General features: G+C 41.6%; 1 protein-coding gene across 1 annotated transcript; it reads right to left on the bottom strand.

The window, feature by feature from the left end:
• Nucleotides 1–8502: 8502 nt before the first annotated feature.
• LOC119804398 (E3 ubiquitin-protein ligase RLIM-like) lies at nt 8503–10113 on the bottom strand. The gene has a single exon (XM_038315825.1). The coding sequence runs from the start codon at nt 10111–10113 to the stop codon at nt 8503–8505; it is 1611 nt and encodes a 536-aa protein (XP_038171753.1).
• Between the last annotated feature and the right edge of the window lie 12910 nt (nt 10114–23023).

The raw sequence follows: 23023 nt of genomic DNA, 5'->3' as shown, positions 1-23023 counted from the left end.
CTAAGAAAAAAAAACTACTCTGTTAAAGATTTCTGTAAAGCTTCCCATTCCTTCCCTATGTGATGTTCTTTGCGCTGTTCAGTAAATACAGAACAAAACTGTCTTAAGGAACAGACACACACAGTCACAGGCAGACAAGCATACATGACCCACAGAAGATACAGTCACACACAAACACAGGGACAGACAGATTCACAAGTACAGATCCGCAGAGGACAGAAGACACAGGAAGCCAGGGATAAATCTTCCTAGACAGAGGACAGAAGATGCAAAAAGTAGGGAATTCAAATCTGAATAGACAGAGGACAGAAGATACAGGAAGTAGGGAATTCAAATCTGAACTTGCGCTTGGTGAAATGAGCACAAGGGGGAGTGCTTTCATTTCTTTTCTTACTGCGACACTGATGCATCATTGGTAACTTGGAGCTAATCACTAATGTTCGTAATCCATGAATCCAGCCTCTCATGTTAGAAGCTCTGTTTCCTAGGTCCTCTAACCACTCCTTTGTCTAATGGAGCAAAGACTCCACTGACTTCTCTGCTATTCTAAAGTTTTGTGATAATGTGCCTCCACATGTCACATAGTCAATGTACTGTGTAATGAGTGGACTCCAAGTGGAAGCATTGTTTTGTGAGAAAACGCTTTTTTATCTCATTGATTATTCCCATGTGTTTATCATGTTCTACTTTTGGAAATTCATAGGTCATTTTGGCTCTCTAATTATCATATTTTGATCTCTTTTCTTCCCTTTTGTACTGTATTCTGAGAACTTGATATAAATGTATCCTCTACTGAATTTAAATAAAGCAAAACAAACAAACAATATAACAAATCCTTCTCTTGTAGTTTGAATTTTGAAGAACAAGTTCTTGTTTTTAGAATGATCATTTTTGTTTCCAGGATCAGCATATATTTCATGGAAATAGTACATCTATGTTTCTCGCTATGAACATTGATCTCTAAGTTATTCATGTCTAATTTCTGTTTCTTCCAAGTCCCTTTTTTCTGTTTATCTCTTTTGCTAAAGGCTTTTGTCCAATGCATCACTATTCTTAATAATTTATTTGTGTTTCAAAGTGAAAACTCTGTGTGTGGTGTGTGTGTGTGTGTGTGTGTGTGTGTGTGTGTGTTGGGGCAGTTATTGACTGGTGGGTCTTTCTTAGCCATTTCTTTGGTTTACTCTAAAATTTAGTATCTATATGTTTTTTTCTCATTTTTGATTAAAGATTTCCATTTCCTCCCCTCCTAATCCCCCTTCCCTCCCCTCCCTTCCACGCATACCCCCACTCCCTCCCTCTCCAGGTCAAAGAGCCATCAGGGTTCCCTTCACTATGTTAAGTCTAAAGTCCTCCCAACTCCCCCCAAGTCCAGGAAGGTGAGCAACCAAGCTGACAAGGCTCACAGTGAGCCCGTCCATGCTGAAGAGTCCAAGCCCATCGCCGTTGTCCTTGGTTTCTCAGTCCTCCTCCACTGTCAGCCACATTCAGAGAGTCTGGCCTGGTCGCCTGTTCCATCACTCCCATTCCAACTGGACTTGGTGGTCTCCCGTTAGTTCTGTCCCACCGTCTCAATGGGTGAACGCACCCCTCACGGTCCTGACTTCCTTGCTCATGATCTCCCTCCTTTGGCTCCTTATCAGGTCCTTGGGAGCTCAGTCCGGAGCTCTAATGTGGGGCTCTGTCATCTTCTCCATCCAAAGCCAGAACCTGGAAACAATCTAGATGCCCTTCAGTGGAAGAATGGATGAAGAAAGTGTGAAACATATACGTATTAGAGTACTACTCAGTGGTAAAAAACTATGACATCTTGAATTTTGCATGCAAATGGATGGAAATAGAAAACACCATCCTGAGTGAGTTAACCCAGGCCCAAAAAGATGAACATGGGATGTACTCACTCATAATTGGTTTCTAGCCATAAATAAAGGACATTGAGCCTATAATTCGTGATCCTAGAGAAGCTAAATAAGAAGGTTAATCCAAAGAAAAACATATAGTTATCCTCCTGGATATTGGAAGTAGACAAGATTGCCGGACAAAAAAATGGGTACTTGGGGGTGGGGTGGGATGGGGATGGGGGGATGGGGAGAGAAAAGTGTGAAGTGGAGGATGGGGAGAGCTTGGGGGAATAGGATGGTTGGGATATAGGAAGGATGGATATGGGAACAAGGAATTATATATCTTACTTAAGGGAGCCATTCTAGGGTTGGCAGAGACTTGGCTCTAGAGGGGTTCCCGGGTATCCAGGAAGATGCTCCCAGCTGGTTCCTTGGGCAGCTGAGGATAGGGAGCCATAAACGTCCAGATCCTATTGCCATACTCATGAATATCTTGCATATCTCCATAGAACCTTCATGTATATGTTTTTTCTAAGCCAATCAAGTTCCCCTGATGGGAATCTTCCAATTCTTTGTCCTAGGGATCCATGTCTACCTACTAGCATTAAAGCTGATAGGCAAGGTGACTGTCACAGGGTGTATTGATTCACCCTAGTCATCAGCTAGTCAGCATCATAATATTCATCATTATCATTCTCAACATTCATTGAGGAGTTACTTCACCAAACACAAACATGCATGTATAAGTATGTTCTTTACATCATTGTTTAACATGGGAAAAGTTTAAAACACTCTATATCTTCAAAATGAAACATTAATTATAAAGCCCCTGGTATATTGTCACTCTAAAACAGTACATAGGTATCATTAACAGTCTAAAGGCTCTGGTTACTGGAGTTGGACACCTCCCCAAGAGTTACATGACTTTCCATTTCAACTGAACTGATCTTACCTTCACCTCCACTCCAAAAACACACCAAAGTTGGATTAAAATAGAATAGAGAATGCCCATTGAGAATTGAAATGATGGGGAAGATAAAAGATCTCTATCCCCACCTCCTTTCTCTTTGCCAAAAAAAGGCCATGCTGCTCTAGCAACTGACTAAAAACTCAACTGAAGTACTTCTGTTGTAAAAGCATGTCCACTGTGGCCAGTTTGAAACCTCCATTGTGACATTACGCTAATGTATTTTCTGACATGTTCTCAAGTGGCTTCCATGAGTTGTGGTGAGTTTACTTCAGTGTGCGACTGGAAAAGAGGCCCTAGAATAGGACAGGAGTGAGACAGCCACCCTGTTGGAGCACTGCAGTGATTAAGCAAATGCACAGCCACTAGTTATGTGCTGCAGAATGGCCATTTACCCTTTGGGGGTGGAGAACTCTAGAAAGAAGGGAATGATGACATTGTCAGCTAAAGAAGAAGCAAATGATTCTTGAGTTTCTTTTTATTTTTTTAATGATTTATTTACTGTGCATATAGTATTCTGCCTGAATGCATGCCTACATGCCAGAAGAGATTACAGATCTCATTACAGATGGTTGTGAGCCACCATGTGGTTGCTGGGAATTGAACTCAGGACATTTAGGAAAGCAGGCAGTGCTCTTAACCAATGAGTCTTCTCTCCAGCCTGCTCCTTGAGATTCTTACCAAAAAGATATAGAAAGCAGAGTCCTGGTGGAGATAGGGAGCTTTGGTTTTCCACTCCTACCCCACCTAGTATACAGAAAAGGCACAGAGTTGAAGAAAAAGAATCACAGCCATCAGAGGAATAAGCAGCAGGGAAATACAAGGGACAGGCTACATTTTGAGGTTTTATTCTCCACTGAATCCCTCTGTAGCCGCTCCATTGCAAATTTGATAAGAGGTGGAAACTACCCCAATGGTTTTGCTCTTTTGTCCTTCAATATCAAGGCCACAATGCTAAAGACCATCAATTGTATAATACAAAGAACACAGAGAGAGAATAAGGAGGAGGACAGTTGTGAATCAAACAGGAAATTAAAGTTGGAAATCAGAGCTAAGCCTTAGGAACCAGAACAGGGAGTTAGAGGGAATGGCCCACAACTTGAATTCCAGGTTGTGAGAGACTGAGTCTGGAGGACTGCTGCAAATTTGAGGCCAGCTTCTGATTCAACATTAGAGTCTCTGGACCGAAATATATAACAACAGCAGCCAAAATGGACTTGTTGGAACATCTCGAATTTTACAGTATTATGGATCGGAGATAGCATCAATGAGCTTGCAGCCCCATAGGAGAAAGAAACACATCAGGCCTTTTGAACAGATGAAAATGAAAATCATAATGTATAGTTGTCTTGGAATGACAAGTGTATAGTTATTTAGAAATTTTCTCATTTAATTCATATCACTCTGAACATGCCTGATCCCAGAACACAAGCAAGATCAGGCCTGATCAGGACTGAGATGGTTGACTCTTCTTCATTATGCTTTTTGGAGGTATGAATTTTGGATTAAAGAGATTAATATATAAATGTCCATGTTACTGAAGCAGAAAAAGGTGATATAAGCAACAGACATGAAGACATAAAGTTTGAAGAAATGAATTTTCTGGTACATGCATAGTTTATGGTAATACAAGGTGTGGAAGCAAGCTGGCTTCAAGAATTCTCAGGGGACGATTCATGAGGATGCCTTCCTGGAAAGAGAAATGTCATTGTCGGAAGGAGGCAGCAGCTGTAATGGCTTTACCTCACGAATTCTCTCAGCCTACTTGTTCCTTTGAATGTGAGGAGAGAACATTTGGAGAAACATAGTACAGAGTCTTAAAGTGAGACATGGAAAAAGGATTGAAGTAATACAACAAAGGACCCATGTCTTCGTAAACTTCTTGAGTAACTAGAAAGTTACTTGGTCTGAAAAGAGGAACAATGATTTTCCATAATGTATCCACGAGCTAGAAACAGCTTTGTGTTCCTGGAATTCTTAATATAAATCCCGATTTTTTTTTCTCAACACTGATATACAGGCATTGCTGGAAACAGCTTATTTAGCTTCCGTCACTGAAACAAATGATATAACCTTTGACAATGGATCTAAGTATCAAGGTAAATTTTCTGTTTTTCTTTGAGGTCACAGCTGTTTTTATTTGCTTAAACTGTGACTTAGAAATACTCTTTCCTCAGACCTTGCCAAGTGAAGCATGATACAGCAATGTACATTTTAAAACAGTTTTCTGAAAAGAACCATTTACTAGGTAACTCAATGCCAGCACTCTTATTGATCATATACATAGTGAACTGTACTGAAGGGGAAAAGCAGACACCCTCACATGTGAGCTCTCTGCCTGTTACAAAGGTTTAGAGAGAATACTTTGGAGAGCAACAATCAGAAACGTCTAAAGACGCTAAGTGCTCAGCAAGCGTGGCTTCCATGTCCTGCACACTGCTGGTAAGAGTGTGACAAGGAAGCCAGTCAGGAAAAACATTTTTTAAAAAATCAACTAAGGCAGATTACAATTGCTTTTTTTTCCTTTTTTTATATTTTTATATATTTTTTTGTTTCCAGTTTATTTATTTTTTATTAAAAATTGCCATCTCCTCCCCTCCTCCTCCCCCTTCCCTCCCCTCCCCTCCACCCATACCCCCACTCCCTCCCTCTCCAGGCCAAAGAGCCATCAGGGTTCTCTACACTATGTTGAGTCCAAGGTCCTCCCAACTCCCTCCAGGTCCAGGAAGGTGAGCAACCAAACTGACAAGGCTCACACAGAGCCCGTCCATGTCGTAGAGACCAAGCCCATCGCCATTGTCCTTGGCTCCTTGGTCAGCCTCCACCATCAGCCACTTTCAGAAAGTCCGATTTGGTCGCATGTTCCATCAGTCCCATTCCAAGTGGACTTGGTGGTCTCCCATTAGTTCTGTCCCGCCGTCTGAGTGGGTGAACGCGTCCCTCATGGTTCTGACTTTCTCATGATCTCTCTCCTTCTGCTCCTCATCAGAACTTTGGGAGCTCAGTCCGGTGCTCCAATGTGGGGCTTTGTCTCTATCTCCATCCATCGCCAGGTGAAGGTTAAGGCTCACAGTGAGCCCGTCCATGCTGTAGAGTTCACATTCATTGCCGTTGTCCTTGGTTTCTCAGTCCTCCTCCACCGTCAGCCACATTCAGAGAGCCCGGTTTGGTCCCCTGTTCCATCAGTTCCATTCCAACTGGACTTGGTGGTCTCCCGTTAGATCTGTCCCACCGTCTCAATGGGTTAAACGCACTCCTCACTGTCCTGACTTCCTTGCTCATGATCTCCCTCCTTTTGCCCCTCATCGGGACCTTGGGAACTCAGTCCGGTGCTCCTATGTGGGGCTCTGTCATTTTCTCCATCCAATGCCAGGTGAAGGTTCTATGGTGATATGCAAGATATTCATGAGTATGGCAATAGGATCTGGACATTTCTGGCACCCTCTCCTCAGCTGCCCAAGGACCTAGCTGGGTGCGTCTTCCTGGACACCTGGGAACCCCTCTAGAGTCAAGCCTCTGCCAACCCTAGAATGGCTCCCTTAAGTAAGATATATAATTCCTTGTTCCCATATCCACCCTTCCTATATCCCAACCATCCTATTCCCCCAAGCTCTTCCCATCCTCCACTTCACACTTTTCTCTCCCCATCCCCCCTCCCCCCATCCCACCCCACCCCTATGTTCCCAGTTTTTGTCCGGCAATCTTGTCTACTTCCAGTATCCAGGAGGATAACTATATGTTTTTCTTTGGGTTCACCTTCTTATATAGCTTCTCTAGGATTTTTACGAATTATAGGCTCGATATCCTTTATTTATGGCTAGAACCCAATTATGAGTGAGTACATCCCATGTTCATCTTTTTGGGCCTGGGTTACCTCACTCAGGATGGTGTTTTCTATTTCCCTCCATTTGCATGCAAAATTCAAGATGTCATTGTTTTTTACCGCCGAGTAGTACTCTAATATGTATATATTCCACACTTTCTTCAACCATTCTTCCACTGAAGGGCATCTAGGTTGTTTCCAGGTTCTGGCTATTACAAATAATGCTGCTATAAACATAGTTGAACAGATGCTTTTGTAATATGATTGGGCATCTCTTGGGTAAATTCCCAAGAGTGGGATTGCTGGGTCCTGGGGTAGGTGGATCCCAAATTTCCTGAGAAACCTCCACACTGCTTTCCAAAGCGGTTGCACAAGTTTGCATTCCCACCAGCAATGGATGAGTGTACCCCTTACTCCACATCCTCTCCAGCAAAGGCTATCATTGGTGTTTTTGATTTTAGCCATTCTGACAGGTGTAAGATGGTATCTTAACGTTGTTTTGATTTGCATTTCCCTGATTGCTAAGGAGGTTGAGCATGCCCTTAAGTGTCTTTTGGCCATTCGAACTTCTTCTGTTGAGAATTCTCTGTTCAGTTCAGTGCCCCATTTTTTAATTGGGTTCATTAGCATTTTAAAGTCTAGTCTCTTATTTCACAAAAGAATTAAAAACCTCTCCTCCATCTTTTGAAAAACCAAGGTCAACTTCAAGGGGCCAATGCCTTCTAACAAACAGAAATGGCCTTTAACAGTCATTTGCAACACTGACGTTTTTATCACGAAGATTTGAAGAACTGACTTAAAGTCATAGAAGCATGTGGTTCAATACAAAATGTGTAAATGTTAACCCTTCATAAATATAAGACATTGACAAAAGCAGAGAATACTGTGCACAGAAATAAAGTTTTTGCAGGAGAAAAAAAACATTGCTTAAGGTAACAGAGCTAAGCATTTTCCTACCTTGGATGGATTCTGATAATCATGTCCCTAAAGACTGAGGATCTCCTGGCACATTTTCTTATCAATTTTAAGATCACCTGTCCCAACACTAACATATGAGCCTCCTCATTCTCCCCAACGCCACCTCCATTAACATAGTGGTGCAAATAACATGTTCTTTTCAGGAAAAATGTTCCAATTTCCCACCACAGCTCTATTCAGTGTTACTGCAAACAGCCTGCCATTTATTTTTAACTTGTTCAAATTGGTTTCAGTACTAATAAATATCAACATTGTAAACTTCAAAAAATAAAAATAAAACACTGAAAGCCTTCACACTAGTAAGCAGATTTAAAAAGAATTGAAATATTCAAGGAAAATCAAGATTTAGTACTTCCTCCTAGGCATTGAACAATGTAATCTCTGAATATTATTACTGCATGAAGTTCAAAGTCGGCCTTAAAGAGAAAATCTTTCTGTAATAAAGAAAAAGTGCAAAGATACAAAATGAAATGTAATGTCTTTTGCAAGAATAGGTGTTTGGACACTGGTGAGGAAAAAGATTTTCATTCTTCATTGTACACCTGACACCTATACGAACAGCCTTATCTTTAAGGTCTGCAACACTAGTAGTATATAATAGTCATGGACTTGGTAAAATGAAAAAGCAACTCCCACAAAAAGTACTTGTACTCATCCTACAGAACCCAGGATATAGAAGTGCTATTTGAAAGGGTCCACATGCACGTGGTGTCTGAAATATTCTTTCTATCCTGAAAGAGAAACTAGAGAAAAGACACGATTCTCTCAGAAAGCAATGACTCGATTCAGGTTGTGACTTTATATTTAAGGACCGTTCAAATACATGGAGATAAAGCAAGCAATTTCCCCTTGCCCATCACTATTCCAGCAATACAGATTGGAGAGTTCTGTTCTCATTACACGACTCTTTCTCTGTTCCCAGAAGATAAGACGGACCTGCGACAAATGGGACAGGTGATATTCTCCCATAACCAGCTGTAGATGCAGTCGACGTGGTACTCATGGGAGCAAGGTAGCTTACGAAGTTTGTCGCCTTCTGTATATTCTGTAATGCAAATACTACATGTCGTCAATGCATCGTTTTCACCGAAACTTCTCATTGCTAAGTTATCAATGTATTCTTTGGTGAGTCCACTAGGTAGGAGGTCGTCACAAAAGGGGTAAAGTCGGGTTGCTTCAGTACCTCCTCCTTCAAACATCGCTGAGAGAGTTTCTGAACTGTAACCATCGGAAGGTCTTCCACTCCATGGAAGCTCACCCAAACTTGTCGATCTCTGCCTTAGCCTGGTTTGAATCGGAACAGTTGTAGTTTCCCTTGATCCAGGATCGAAGATTGTAAGAGTGGAAAACCCGTCTCTACTCACATAGGTTCTCCCAGCTGCACGCCCCAAAAGTGTAAAGGTGCGTATAAAACCTCCATCTTCTCTTTCAGAAGTGACCGTGTTGTTTGGGGTCTGAGACCTTGACCGAGTTCTGCTAGCTATGCTCTCTCTCTGCGGGTATTCTCCCAGAAGACCCCTTCTGACTTGAAGGTCTCTGGTTGGAGGTCTTTGACCAGATCCTGCCGCTTCACCATTGGTATCCGTGTCTGAATAACTTGTCCCTTGAGCTGCAGAATTTCTTGACCCAGAAGCCGCAGAAGGACCTCTACCTAGCAACTCAGGTCCAGTTATGTGCTGTCTCAAAGTCCCATGGCGAGGGGCTCTAGAACTTCCCTCGATCTCGTTTACCAAAGGGTGCTCAAAAGTCTGAGATGAGATGCTATGATGAGATCTTCGTGGAATTGCATTTGCTGGGTGCAGAGAGGACCTACTTCTCTCAGCTCTGGCTCTGGTTCTTCTCTGGTGTTCGGGTTTCCGGCTTCTTTCCCTCCTCCGACCTCTGGTGGATGGCACTTCTGTTAATGCTTCAGCAGAACTGCATTCTGAACTAGGTATTCTGGCAGATGATGTGTCAGATGCTGAATTTACCATTTGCCTTTGACTGCTGCTGTCCATGTTTTCTACATTAAGACGAGTAGCAGATGTTTTATTTTCATTCTCTGGGGTTTGGCTTCCATTATTACGGTTCACATTTGTCTCTAAACTGAATCTGAAATCACCACTGTTTGGGTTAGTCTGGCTCACTGCCCTCCAGGACTGATTTCCTCTCTGACCACTTCTTGTTGTATTGCCAGTCTGGCTGACAGAGTTGGGCCAATCTGTTATGGACTCACCATTGGACAGGTCATCTGAAGAGACTCCACGTCTATTTTCTTCTGAGCTCTGTGGCGGGGGTGGTGGTGGTGACCCCTCTTTAATTTGCTGTAGTCCTCTGAGAAGCTCCTCCTCAGTACTTTGACTTACGGTGCCTAGCAAATTGTTGTCTCTCATAAGTCGATAGTCTTCTCCGCTCAGATTATTTACAAATCGATAGAAAGCTTCTTCCCGATCCAATGGATCCATTTGCCTTCTGCTCTGTGCTGCAGATTGGTCATTTCCTTGATCGCTAGAATCTGAGTTTTCCATCTTGATGAAAAAGTGGAGGATTATCTGTCTGTTATGACATAGTACTGAAATCCAATAACCTGGACTTTCAGTTTTCTTCACTAGGCTTCGGTGGTCCGGCCAGGAGAGGACTGGCTGGGCTCTGCCGCCTCCGCTGCCCTGAGGCCGCCTGAGCGAGGCCTAGTGCCTGCCTCCTGCTCTCTAGCCTACCTCCGAATGCCTGGGAGAGACCCGGCTGTAGCCCAGCACCTGCCCATTCTGACACGTAGCTCATTATCTTCCCCATTGTTACCTAGCAGTGACAGAAATCCACTCAAGGTAACTTTTCTTAAAGTTACCCCAAATTACCTATTGAATATATTTCAGGTCCCCTTTCTCAGCTACTCCACATGACTCAAGAAGTCCTACTTAGAAAGCAGATGATTCTGTTTGACTGTGTCAGCAGCCCTAGATTTGAATTTGAATCCTAGATCTATCTCTAGTAGTTATGTGGACTTAAGCAAGTCACTTAGCTTATCTGAACATATTTTGCAGATGGCAGGACTGATACATTTTTTTGTACATTTGTAAGCAATAGAGAGAGATACTAGGTATTAACACAAAATACTCAGATAATGTCATTAATATGTTATATGAGTGGAAGAAAGGTGCAGCATGAACATGGTGCATCAACACTTAAAGCAATTTAGAGCACTCACCAAATCATTCCCAGAAAAGAAGATGATTTGCCCTGGCCTCAAGAATCAGCAGGACTTTTGTGTTCTTCTGCTTTGGTTCGGTGCTTTTGTTTTGTTGCCTTTGTTTTTTTTAAGAACAGGTCTTATGTAACCCAGGATTACAACTCAAACTTGCTGTGTAACCAAAATTGGCCTTGAATTCTTGATTCTCCTAAATGCTAGGAATCTAGGCATGCACCACCACGTTTGACTTGATGTACCTATTTCGAGTCTTACTTCTTTCACTTGCAAGCAAGATGGTCCTGGACAACCAGTTTACCTCTTGGCGTCTCATGCCTTTCTTATATAAAAAGGGGCCAAGAAAGAATCCTAATAATGAGCTTACAGAGTTGGTAAACATATTTAATGAGGTGATGTATGTATGTACAGCAATAAATACTTTGTTTCAAACTTGCTACATATCTAATAAAAACCAATCTATGTCAGCTAGTGAGATGGTTTCCTAGTGAAGCACTTGCTGTACAATCCTGACAGCCTGAGTTGGAATCCTGAAACCCATGGAAAAGTGGAAAGAGAAATCCAATTCCAGAAGGCTTGCTTCTGACTTCCACATGCCCATTGTGGCATGTATAGGTACACATGAATATCATGCACAAATATTAATCATCCTTTTTGATATTTATTAAGCTCTACATTTTTCTCTGCTTCCCTGCCTGCCTTTCCCCTCCCACCTTCAACCCTCCCACAAGGTCACCATGCTCCCAGTTTACTCAGGAGATCTTGTCTTTTTATACTTCCCATGTAGATTAGATCTATGTAAGTCTCAGTGTCCTCATTGTTGTCTATGATCTCTGGGAGTGTGGTTTATAGGCTGGTTTACTTTGCTTTATGTTTAAAAACCACCTATGCATGAGTACATGTGATAATTGTCTTTCTGGGTCTGGGTTACCTCATTAAAATCATGTTTTCTAGCTCAATCCATTTTCCTATAAAATTCAAGATGTCATTATATTTTTCTGCTTTGTAGTACTCCATTGTGTAAATGTATGAAATTTTTCTTATCCATTCTTCAGTTGTGGGACATTTAGGTTGTTTCTAGGTTCTGGCTATGAAAAAAGACAAATCTGCTATGAACATAGTTAAGCACATGTCCTTGTGGCACGATTGAGCATCCTTTGAATATATACCCCAAAGTGGTATTACTGGGTCTAGAGGAAGGTTGTTTCCTAATTTTCTGAGAAGTTACCACACTGATATCAAAAGGGGTTGTATCGGCTTGCATTTTCACCAGCAATGCAGAAGTGTTCCCTTTTCCCCACAACCTCTCCAGCATAAGTTGTCATCAGTGTTTTTGAACTTGGCCAGTCTTACAGGTATAGGATGGCATCTCAGAGTTGTTTTTATTTGCAATTTTCTGATGACTAAGGATGTTGAACATTTCCTTTTGTGTCTTTCAGCCATTTTAGATTCCTCTGTTGAGAGTTCTCTGTTTATGTCTGTACCCCATTTTTATATAGGATTATGTGTTCTTCTCTTGACCAATTTCTTGAGTTGTTTGTATATTTTGGAGATCAGAACTCTGTCTGATGTCGGGTTAGTGAAGACCTTTTCCCATTGTGTAGGCTGTCCTTTCATCTTGTTGGCCATGTCCTTTCTTTACAGAAGCTTTTCACTTTCAGGGGGTCCCATTTATTAATTGTTTTGCTCTGGGTCTGTGCTGCTGGGGTTATATTTAGGAAGTGGTCTCCTGTGCCAATGAGTTCAAGTGAATTTTTCACTTTCTGTTCTATAAGGTTCAGTGTGGCTGACCTTATGTTGAGGTCTTTGACCTATGTGGACTTGAGTTTTGTGCATGGTGATAGATATGGGTCTATGTAACATTAGGTCCTGCTTGTTGAGGTTTCTTTCCTGACTGGTACCTACAGCTGGTAAATCCCAAAGAAAATGCGCAGAAATCTATATTAATCATATACTTATTGGCCCATTAGCAGAGCATCCTCGCTAACTCTTATAACTGATATCAACCCATTATTCTTATTTATGTTAGCCACATGGCTAAGTACCTTTTTCAGTGGGGTGGGGTCACATCCTGCTTCTTTGGTGATCTGGGTAGGACTCCCTAGGGAGTTTCCTTCTTCTCAGAATACTCCTGTTCTCATTTCACCGCCTCTACTTGCTGACTGGCTACTGGCCAATCAGCATTTATTTAAAATATAATTGACAGAATACAGAATTGTCCTCCACCACATCTATTTTTATTCTTCTCCATGTTTAAATCCAGTTATGTCAGCACTAATTGTTAAATATGCTTTTTCTTTTTCATTTGATATTTTTTATTTCTTTCTCAAAAATCAGGTGTTGGAAAATGTGTGGATTGATATCTGGGTTTTTTATTTAGTTCTATTGCCCCCCTCATCCCACCTCATCTGTTTGTATGCCAATACCAGGATGTTTTCAGTACTGAAGCTCTGTAGTAGAGTTTGGAGTCAGGGATTATGATGCCTCTAGAAGTTCTTTTATTTTACAGGATTATTTTGGCTATGCTGGTTTTTTTTTTTTTTTTGCTTTTCCATATGAAGTTGAGTACTGTTCTTTCGAGGTCTATGCAGAATTTTGCTGGGATTTTGATGGGCATTGCTTTGAATCTGTAGATTATTTTTGATAAGATTGCCATTTTTACTATTTTAATTCTGCCTACCCAAGAGCATGGGAGATATTTCTACTTTCTGGTGTTTTCTTCAATTTCTTTCTTCAAAGATTTAAAGTTCTTGTCATGCAAGTCTTACACTTGTTTGGTTAGAGGTACTTTGAGATATTTTATGCTGTTTGTGGCTATTGTGAAGGGTGTTGTTTCTCTGATTTCTTCCTCTGCCCTTCTATCATCTGTGTAGAGGATGGCTACTGATTTTTTGAGTTAATCTTTTACCTTGCTACAATACTAAAAGTGTTTATGAGTTGTAGGAGTTCCTTGGTAGAATTTTTGGGATCACTTATGTTAACCATCATATCATCAGCAAACAGTGAGAGTTTGACTTCTTTTTTTCCAATTTGTAGCCCCTTGATCTCCTCTTGGTATCTTATTGATTTAGTTAGGACCTCAAGAAGTATATTGAATAGATATGGACAGAGTGAACAACCATTTTTCATTCCCGATTTCAGTGGAATTGCTCCATTTAGTTTGATGTTGGCTGTTGGTTTTCTGTATATTGCCTTTATTATGTTTAGGTATGTTCCTTGCATCCCTGTTGTCTCCATGACCTTTATCATGAAGGGGTGTTGAATTTTGTCAAAAACTTTTTCGGCATCAAATGAGATGATCATGTGTTTTTTTTTTTTTTCAGCTTGTTTATAAGGTGGATCACGATGACAGATTGTTGTATGTTGAACCATCCCTGTATCTGTGGGATGAAGCCGAGTTGACCATCTTGGATGATGGTTCTGATGTGTTCTTGGATTTGATATGCCTGTATTTTATTTAGTATTTTTACATCAATATTCATGAGTGGGATTGGTCTGTAATTCTCTTTCTTAGTAATATCTTTATGTGTATTGGGTATCAAGGTAATTGTAGCCTCATAAAAAGTGTTTGGCAATGTTCCTTCTGTTCCTATTGTGTGGAATAATTTAAGGAGTATTGGTATTAATTCTTTGAAAGTCTTGTAGAATTCTGAGCTGAAACCATCTGGTCCTGGACTTTTTTGGTTGGGATACTTTAGATGACTGTTTCTGTTTCTTTAGCAGTTATAGATCTGTTTAATTTGCTTATCTGGTCTTGATTTAATTTTGGTAAGTGATATTTATCCAGAAAGTTGTTCATTTCCTTTAAGATATCCAATTTTGTGGAGCACAGGTTTTTAATATATGATCTGAACATCCTCTCTATTTCCTCCATGTCCGTTGTTTTGTCCCCCTTTTTATTTTTGATTTGTTAATTTGCATTTTCTATCTCTGCCTTTTGGTTAGTTTAGATAAAGGTTTGTCTACTGTGTTGGAATTTTTCGAAGAACCAACTCTTTGTCTCACTGATTTTTTATATTGTTTTCTTTGTTTCTATTTTGTTGATTTCAGCTCTCACTTTATTTCCTGCCATCTGATTCTCTTAGGTGAGTTTGCTTCGTTTTGTTCTAAAGTTTTCAAATGTTCTGTTAATTCACTAGTGTGGGATTTTTCTAGATTCTTATGTAGGCCATTTACTGCTATAGACTTTCCTCTTAACACTGCTTTCATTATGCCCCCAAAATTGGGTATTTTGTGTGGTCATTTTCCTTGAATTTTAGAAAGTCTTTAATTTCTGCCTTTATTTTTTCCTTGACACATTGATGATTCAGGTGAGCATTGTTTAATTTCTATGTGTTTGTGGATTTTCTGGAATTAGTATTGCTGTTCACTTCTAGATTTAAACCATGGTGATCTGATAAAGTACATTGATTATTCCAATTTTTTGTATTTGTAGTGGTTTGTTCTGTTACAGAATATTTGGTCAATTTTTGAGAAGGTTCTATGCCATGCTGAGAAGAAGGTATATACTTTTCTGTTTGGATGGAATATTCTATAGATGTCCATTAAGTTCATGTAAGTCATAACATCTGTTAAGTTTTCTTATTTCTCTGTTCATTTTTTTGTCTGACTGACCTGTCCAGTGGTGAGAGGGGAGTGTTGAAGTCTCCTACTATTAGTGTGTGTGTGTGTGTGTGTGGTTTAATGTATGATATAAGCTTTAGAAGCGTTTTCTTCACATATGAGGGTACCTTTGAAGTTGTGGCATAGATGTTCAGTATTAAGATTTCTCCTTAACAGATTTTTCCTATGACTAATATGAAGTGACCTTCATTGTCTCTTTTGACTTATTTTTGCTTGAAGTCTATTTTGTTAGATATTAGGATGGCTACACCCACTTTTTTCTTAGGTCCATTTGACTGGTATAGTTTTCCCAACCCTTTACTATGAGACAATGTCTGCCTTTGAGGTTAAGATATGTTTCTTGTATGAAGAAAAAGGATGGATTCTGTTTTTGTATCCAATCTGTTAGCCTGTGCCTTTTTATAGGTGAGTTGAGTCCATTTACATTAAGGGATATTAATGACCAGTGATTGCTATCTTCCGTTAATTTATATTTCATTGTTGGTGATGTTATTTTGTGTGTTTACCCTCCTTTGGCATTTGCTTCTGAGACCATCAATTGTCTTTGTTTTTGTTGGTGAAGCTAGGTTACTTGGCTTGGAGTTTTCCTTCTAGTATCTTGTGTAGCACTGGGTTTGTAGCTAGGCATTGGTGAAATCTAGTTTTCTCATGGAATATATTGTTTTGTCTTTCTATGGTTATTGAGAGTTTTGCTGGGTATAGTAGTCTGTGTTAGCATCCATGGTCTCCTAATGTCTGCATAGTGCTTGACCACAACCTTCTGGCTTTCATTGTCTTCAGTGAGAAGTCAGGTGTAATTCTGATAGGTTTACCTTTATATGTTACTTGGTCTTTTTCCTTTGCAGCTCTTAATAGTCTTTCTTTATTCTGTATGTTTAGTGTTTTGATTATTATGTGGCAAGAGTAGTTTTTTGGATCCAGTCTATTTGGTATTCTGTAAGCTTCTTGTATCTTCATAAGCCTATCTTTCTTTAGGTTGGGAAAGTTTTCTTCTATCATTTTGCTAAATAAATTTTCTGTGACTTTGATTTGATCTATTCCATCTTCTATACCTATTATTCAAAGATTTTGCCATTTCATGGTGTTTCATATTTCATGGATATTTTGGGTTAACCTTTTAATAGATTTAATGTTTTCTTTAACTGATGAGTCTCTTTCCTCTATTGTATCTTCAGCGCTTGAGATTCTCTCTTCCATGTCTTGTATTCGGCTGTTCATGCCTGCATTTATGGTTCCTGATTTTTTTCTCTTGATTTCTGTTTCTATAATTACCTCAGTTTATGTTTACTTTATTATTCCTATTTCAATTTTCAAGTCTTGAATAGTTTCTTTCATACATTGTATTTCTTTTTCTTGGTTTTCTTTTAAGTGATTTCCTGATATTTTCCAATTTTTGTTTGTCTTTTCCACGATTTCCTTAAGTGAATTTCTTATTTCGTCTTCAGAATTTTAAACATTCTCTCCAAGCTATATTTAGGTCATTTTCTTCTGGTTCATCCATATTTCATTGTTTAGGTCTTACTGTTGTAGGTTCTTTGGGTTTTACTGGTATTGTGTTGCTCTTTGTAGTGTAGCACATGATCTTACGTTTTCTATCATCTTTGCCTTTAATAGATGTGGTTGGGGCTGTCTGAGATTCTGTTGGATAATCTTCTAGGTGCCAGTGAATCCAAAGCTCAGTTGTTCACTGTGGTACAGTCAGCGTCACAGTTCTAGTTACCCCGTTGGTTACTCCGTGTTTTTGGAGATAGCTCAGCACTCCTGTGCTTTGCTCAGCTCCCTTGGAGTTTGCTGTCTCACGCCTACTTTGGCCTAGCATGTCGGGTTTGACCTGTTTCTGTAAATCCTGGTCTGGATCCCTTCCTGCAGAAGTCCCTGGCTTGAAGTTGGACTTGTTCTGGTGGGGATTGCTGATTCTCTATTTATTCTATATGTCTTTTTTCTTACTCTGCAGCTCGCTGTGTGACGAGGTGACTGGAACCTGGCTTTCTCCTCTCCCTCTCCTCTTCTTGCTCTTTGCTCTTTTCTCACTTGAGCCTAGATTTTCCTCCGATTTATTCTCTATGCACACACACATGCACAGACATCATTTACAGATAAATAATAAATTAATATTTTAAAATTAAACATCCAGTTAGAAAATGGGTATCTTTTCATGTGCTTATTCCATGACTGTGTATTTTCTTTGACAAAATTTCTACAGCCCCAGAACTCAGGAGGTTGGAGAAGCATGAGTTCAAGGTTATCCTCAGCTCATAGTAAGTTTGTACCCATCCTGGGATACAGGAGACTCTGTATTTGTGATACATCTAATAGATGTTCAAGAGTGGTAAGAACATCTAATAGATGTTCAAGAGTCGTAAGAAGCACATAGATGTGGTAACAGAAGGCAGATTATCCAGGGCCTACTGACCCAAACAAGAGGTTAGAAATTCATTCTAAAGCCATTGGAGAGGGACAAATGTACTGGCTTATAGTTTAGTAAATCATTTTAGTTGATATATGGGAAGCCAAGAGTGGCAACGGGGAGACCAGCAAAGAGATCACGGTAGTAGACTAATATTTCTTTAGCTGTTGCTATCACTACAGTAAGAAATTCTGGAGCTTGCATAGGAAGTGAGTGAAGATGGAGTGATGTGAGTGGATACAGAATGTATTTGGAGGTAGAGCTAGCAGAAACTCATAGGTAGACATATGACTGTGGAATTCTTAGTTCAGAGAATTTTCTGAAATGGAGTCAAGTCTACACACACACACACACACCACATCACACAAACCAAGAGAGAGAGAGACAGACACATGCACCCCACATAGAGAGACAGACACACCCGCATCCCACATAGAGACACACATATAAAGAGAGGGAGGGAGACAGACAGACACACATGCACACACACACACACACACACACACACACACACACTTCCCCATATTGAGACATTCACACACACACACACATGCCACAAAACTATTTTTTTATGATTTATTTTATTGAGTTCTACATTTTTCTCTATTCCCCTTCCTGCCTCTCCTCTCCCCTTAAGCCCTCTCCCATGATCCCCATGCTCTCAATTTACTCAGGAGATCTAGTCGTTTTCCACTTTCTATGTAAATTAGATCCGTTGTCTCTCTTAGGGTCCTCCTTGTTGTCTAGATCTCTGCGATTGTGATCTATAGGGTGGTTTTTTTGTTTCATGTTTAAAAATTACGTATAAGTGAGTATGTTTGATAATTGTCTTTCTGAGTCTGGGTTACCTCACTCAATATGATATTTTCTAGCTCCATCCATTTTCCTGCAAATTTCAAGATGTCATTTTCTTCTCCTGTGTAGTAATCCATTGTATAAATGTACCACATTTTTCTTATTCATTCTTTGGTCAAGGGGCATTTAAGTTGTTTCCAGGTTCTGGCTATGACAAGCAATGCTGTTATGAACATAGTTGAGCACATCTCCTTGTGGCATGATTGAGCATCCTTTGGATATATACCCAAAAGTGGTATTTCCGGGTCTTGAAGAAGGTTGTTTCCTAATTTTCTGAGAAATTGCCATACTGACATCCAAAGGGGCTGTACCAGCTTGTACTCCCACTAGCAATGCAGGAGTGTTCCCTTTACCCCAAAGCTCTCCAGCATAAAGTGTCTTCAGTGTTTTTGATCTTGTCCATTCTCACAGGTGTAAATGGAATCTCAGATCTGTTTTGATTTTCATTTCTCTGATGACTAAGGATGTTGAGCATTTCCTTAAGTGTCTTTCAGCCATTTTAGGTTCTTCTGTTGAGTGTTTTCTGTTTAGGTCTGTACTCCATTTTTTATTTTATTATTTGTTCTTTTGATGACCAATTTCTTGAGTTCTTTGTATGTTTTGGAGATCAGACCTCTGTCTGATGTGGGGTTGGTGAAGATCTTTTCCCATTTTGAAGACTGTCATTTTGTCTTGTTGACCATGTCCTTTGCTTTACAGAAGCTTGTCAGTTTCAGAAAATACCATTTATTAATTATTTCTCTCAGAGTCTGTGCTACTAGGGTTATATTTAGGAAGTGATCTCCTATGCCAATGTGTTCATGTGTACTTTCCACTTTCTCTAAGATGTTGAGGTCTTTGATCCATTTTGACTTGTGTTTTGTGAATGGTGATAGATGCATTTCTTTCTTCTACATGTTGATATTAGTTAGGACAGTACCATTTGTTAAATATGCTTTCTTTTTTCCTTTTGATATTTTTTGTCTGAAGCTATTTTCATAGACTCATGGGAGTACAAATCAGCAGTAGACATAGGCTGGGTGCATAGCTTGATGGTAGAACACTTGCTTAGCATGTGACAGGTCCTGAGTTCAAACTTTAGTACCAAAACCAAAACCAACCAACCAAACAAACAAAAAACACAACCAAAACTAATGAATCATACAAGCCTAGATGGTGTCCATATAATTTGGTTGCTTGTCCACTCTATGGACTATCATACAAGTCTGGCAGTAGTGTGTTACCCCACCTTTAGAAAACAGAAATCTTGTGTTGAGTATAGGACCCTACCCCTTATTCTCAAAGGAGTGAGAAGAAATTTTGTAGCAGAATGTTTTCCCAGGAAGATAGTGGCGTTCCCCTCTCCCACCCAGGAGATTCTGAGCACAAGGACACTAGGCTCAGCCCAGCCAGCCACCTGGTACAGGCTGATAAAGATGGCCTGACTCAAGAACAGTGCCTTGCTCTAAGAACAAAAAACTAGCTGACACAGCAGGATGAGATAGAGCAAAAGTCCTTGCACCTGTGACAAAGCAGCTTCAGAAAGCCTTTGTAGTTCTGCCTTTAAAAGCTTACCACAGAGAGATACAACAGAGATACACAGAGGAGATACAACTCTTCTCTCTACCTCACTGTAAGGGGCTCAGTAGACAAGGTTTCCAAACATGTTTGTATTATGCTGATTAAACCTAGCTTATTGCTGTCTGGGCCTCTCTGGTGGGCTTTCTCTGGTGTCAAAATCTGGGTACAAAATTTGGTTCATTGCTGGGAACCCCAGAGATTCCACAAGGAGGAGAGTCCAGAGGTTTATTAGAATCTACCATTTGGTGAGTGTAGAACTCTAGGACAACTCTGAGGCCATTTCTGAGGCCTCTCAGCCTTAGTGCTTTCCGCCCTCCTCTGGGAACCTAACAACTACACATGCACGTGCTGGAATATTGGGTCGTCCCATCTCCCTGTGTCCTTGTGGATGTTCTCCAGTAGAGATCCATTCCTGGAATTGGGACAAGATAGCCCACATATGGCCACAAGTGTTTTGACTCAGTCCCTGGAAAGGGGGTCTAAATAACCTTAAGATGTTCCCTCTTACCTCACCTGATCTGGCAACCGCTCTCCAGCTCTGGCTCAGACCAATTATTGTTAGTAGCCCTTTGAATAAGCAAATCCTAATAGTTAAAAAAAAACAAACCCTGAGTGCCCCCCTCCCCCTTGTTTCTGTGGCTTTTTGCTTTAAAAGTAGCTTGTGACAGTCATTCAGGGTCTTTTAGCTTCTTGAATGCTGAAGGACCCTGTCACAACAGAATTAAATACTCTTGCTTTTACATCAACTGCGGTGTGAGAGTGGTCTCTTGGGGCAACTCCGTCTTGGTAATTGGTCTTTAGGGTCCAACAGTGAGTGAGTGCTCTTTGTCACTTGTCTCTTTATCTCAGTCATTTTGTCTTGTCTAACTATGGCTTTGTACCAGTCAGCCAGTTTGGGATTTTGGTATTTGGCAGGTGTTCTCTGAAGTGGACTCGCTTGTACAGAGACCCTGCAGAAATGAGGGACACCTCATTTAGACAAAGATGGGAGTTCTCCCAGTCCTGGGTCATTTGTAGACAGGATGGGAATTCTCTCAGTCCTGGGTCATTAAATAGGGAGTTTTGCTCCCTGGTCATCTCTGGCCATTTCAGAGGCAATTGTTTGGGTTTCTCCCACCATGAGAGAAAGCTTCATTATGTGTCTTTTCCCAAGAATTTGTCAAAGTCTTTTGTGTTTTAATGTGCTAATTGTTGCTTCATTTTCTTTCTCTCTTGGGAAATACTCCCCATAACACCCCTAAATTTAATTTTTGCTTACTGGCAGGATGTCAGAAACTCTGTAACTGCCCCCCCCAAAAGGTAGGTGGCCAGCTTGGAGGAACCTTTGGTGTGGCAGCCATCCACTGGGTGGAGAGGATGGTCCTCCACTCCTGCAGTGGTCATCCTGACCAAGTCCTCTATATTGTTACTTGGAGTGGGGAAGGGTTAATAGACAGGGTAGGGGGCACTGAGTCCAGAACCACCTCTGATGGCAGTCTCAGGAAGTCCCCATCAGAGGCCAGGCCGGGGACCCAGTAGGAGAGCCCAGGCTGGAGCTGAGGGAGGCTGGGACAAAAGGTGGTGGTGCTGTGGAAGCTGAGCCTGGATTGCAGGATAGGCTAGAGGGTACCTGCTTGCTAAGGCAGGATGCTCCTAGCAGGCTCCGGGAGCACCTGGGCAGGGACAGCCTGGCAGGGGTCTGTATTAACATGCAGAGCCCTGAGGACACAGGGCCAGAGCCTGCAGATGCACCTCGGAACTGTGCAGAGGACCAGGCTCTGCTGGCTTGCACCCCGGGGAGAGACAACCATGTTGCACAACTCCAGGTGCAGCGTGCATTTCCTGACCACTCCCTACACCCCTCACTGCTGGGGAGGGCCAAAGGGGGCAGAGGAATGAACTTTGGAGATGCTGGACCGCGGGCTGCCGCCAGGACTCCAGGGCCTCTACTGTGCTGGCTTCTCCACTGCCTTGCCAGGGCAGGCACCAGAGGCCAATGCCAAGAGCAACAACCATGTCGGTCTTGGAAAAGCTGTTCCGGGCCAGACAGAAACAGGTGCTGTCTGCTCCAGTCCACACACACCCATGCCACAAGTGGCAGCGTGGGGAAGGGGAAAAGTGACCAGGTCCAGAGCGGGGATTGGGCCGGGGGATGCCGGGGTTTGGGCCATTGGGGACAGGAGAGAGCACCTCATCCAGTCGCGGCATGGGCCACACTCTCCTGGCGCCACAGCCCTGCAGGCGGTCCCGGGTAGTCCCAGGTGTTGTCCCCCTTTACAATCCCCACTCCCCAAACCCTTCATGCAATTGCCTTCCAAGGGACCCAGGGCTTGCAATGCTGGCCGCCTTGAGGCAGGGCTCAGACAGGAGCCAGTATAGAAAGGAAGTCAGCTACCCTAGCGGCAGGCAGCCAAAGCTCGCCCTTGCCCCTCCCTCCTCTCCTTGGGCAAGCACACACAGCATGGGGGAAGGGACGCTGTGCCAGGGTGGATTGGCGGGGCAGCTCACCTCAGAGGAGCAGGAGCACTGCCACACACACCACCGGCCCTATCTACCCATAGCAGGAGGGTAGGGAGTGCATGCCTGTGAGTTGATATGTCGTTGGGGCTGCTACATTGGGCAGATGGTGATCCCCTGGAGTACTGTTGTCTCTTTATTATGTTTGAGACTGGACTGACAAGGACTGAAAAAATTGGGACAAAACTTAAATGTGGAAATGCGGATGACTTGACAGCAGCCCATCTAGGGTCTGTATCCCTGGCCCTGAGCCAGGTCTGATGAGAATACACTGCCTAGGTGCTGAGAGCTAATC

Source organism: Arvicola amphibius, chromosome X (genome assembly GCF_903992535.2).
Source record: "Arvicola amphibius chromosome X, mArvAmp1.2, whole genome shotgun sequence".
NCBI lineage: Eukaryota > Metazoa > Chordata > Mammalia > Rodentia > Cricetidae > Arvicola > Arvicola amphibius.
Note: the sequence above shows the minus strand (reverse complement) of the source record. Positions and strands in the feature narration are given on the sequence as shown.

What these genes read in the sequence shown, in the direction of transcription:
- LOC119804398 (XM_038315825.1), bottom strand. Translation starts at nt 10,113, where the DNA reads ATGGAAAACTCAGATTCTAGCGATCAAGGAAATGACCAATCTGCAGCA.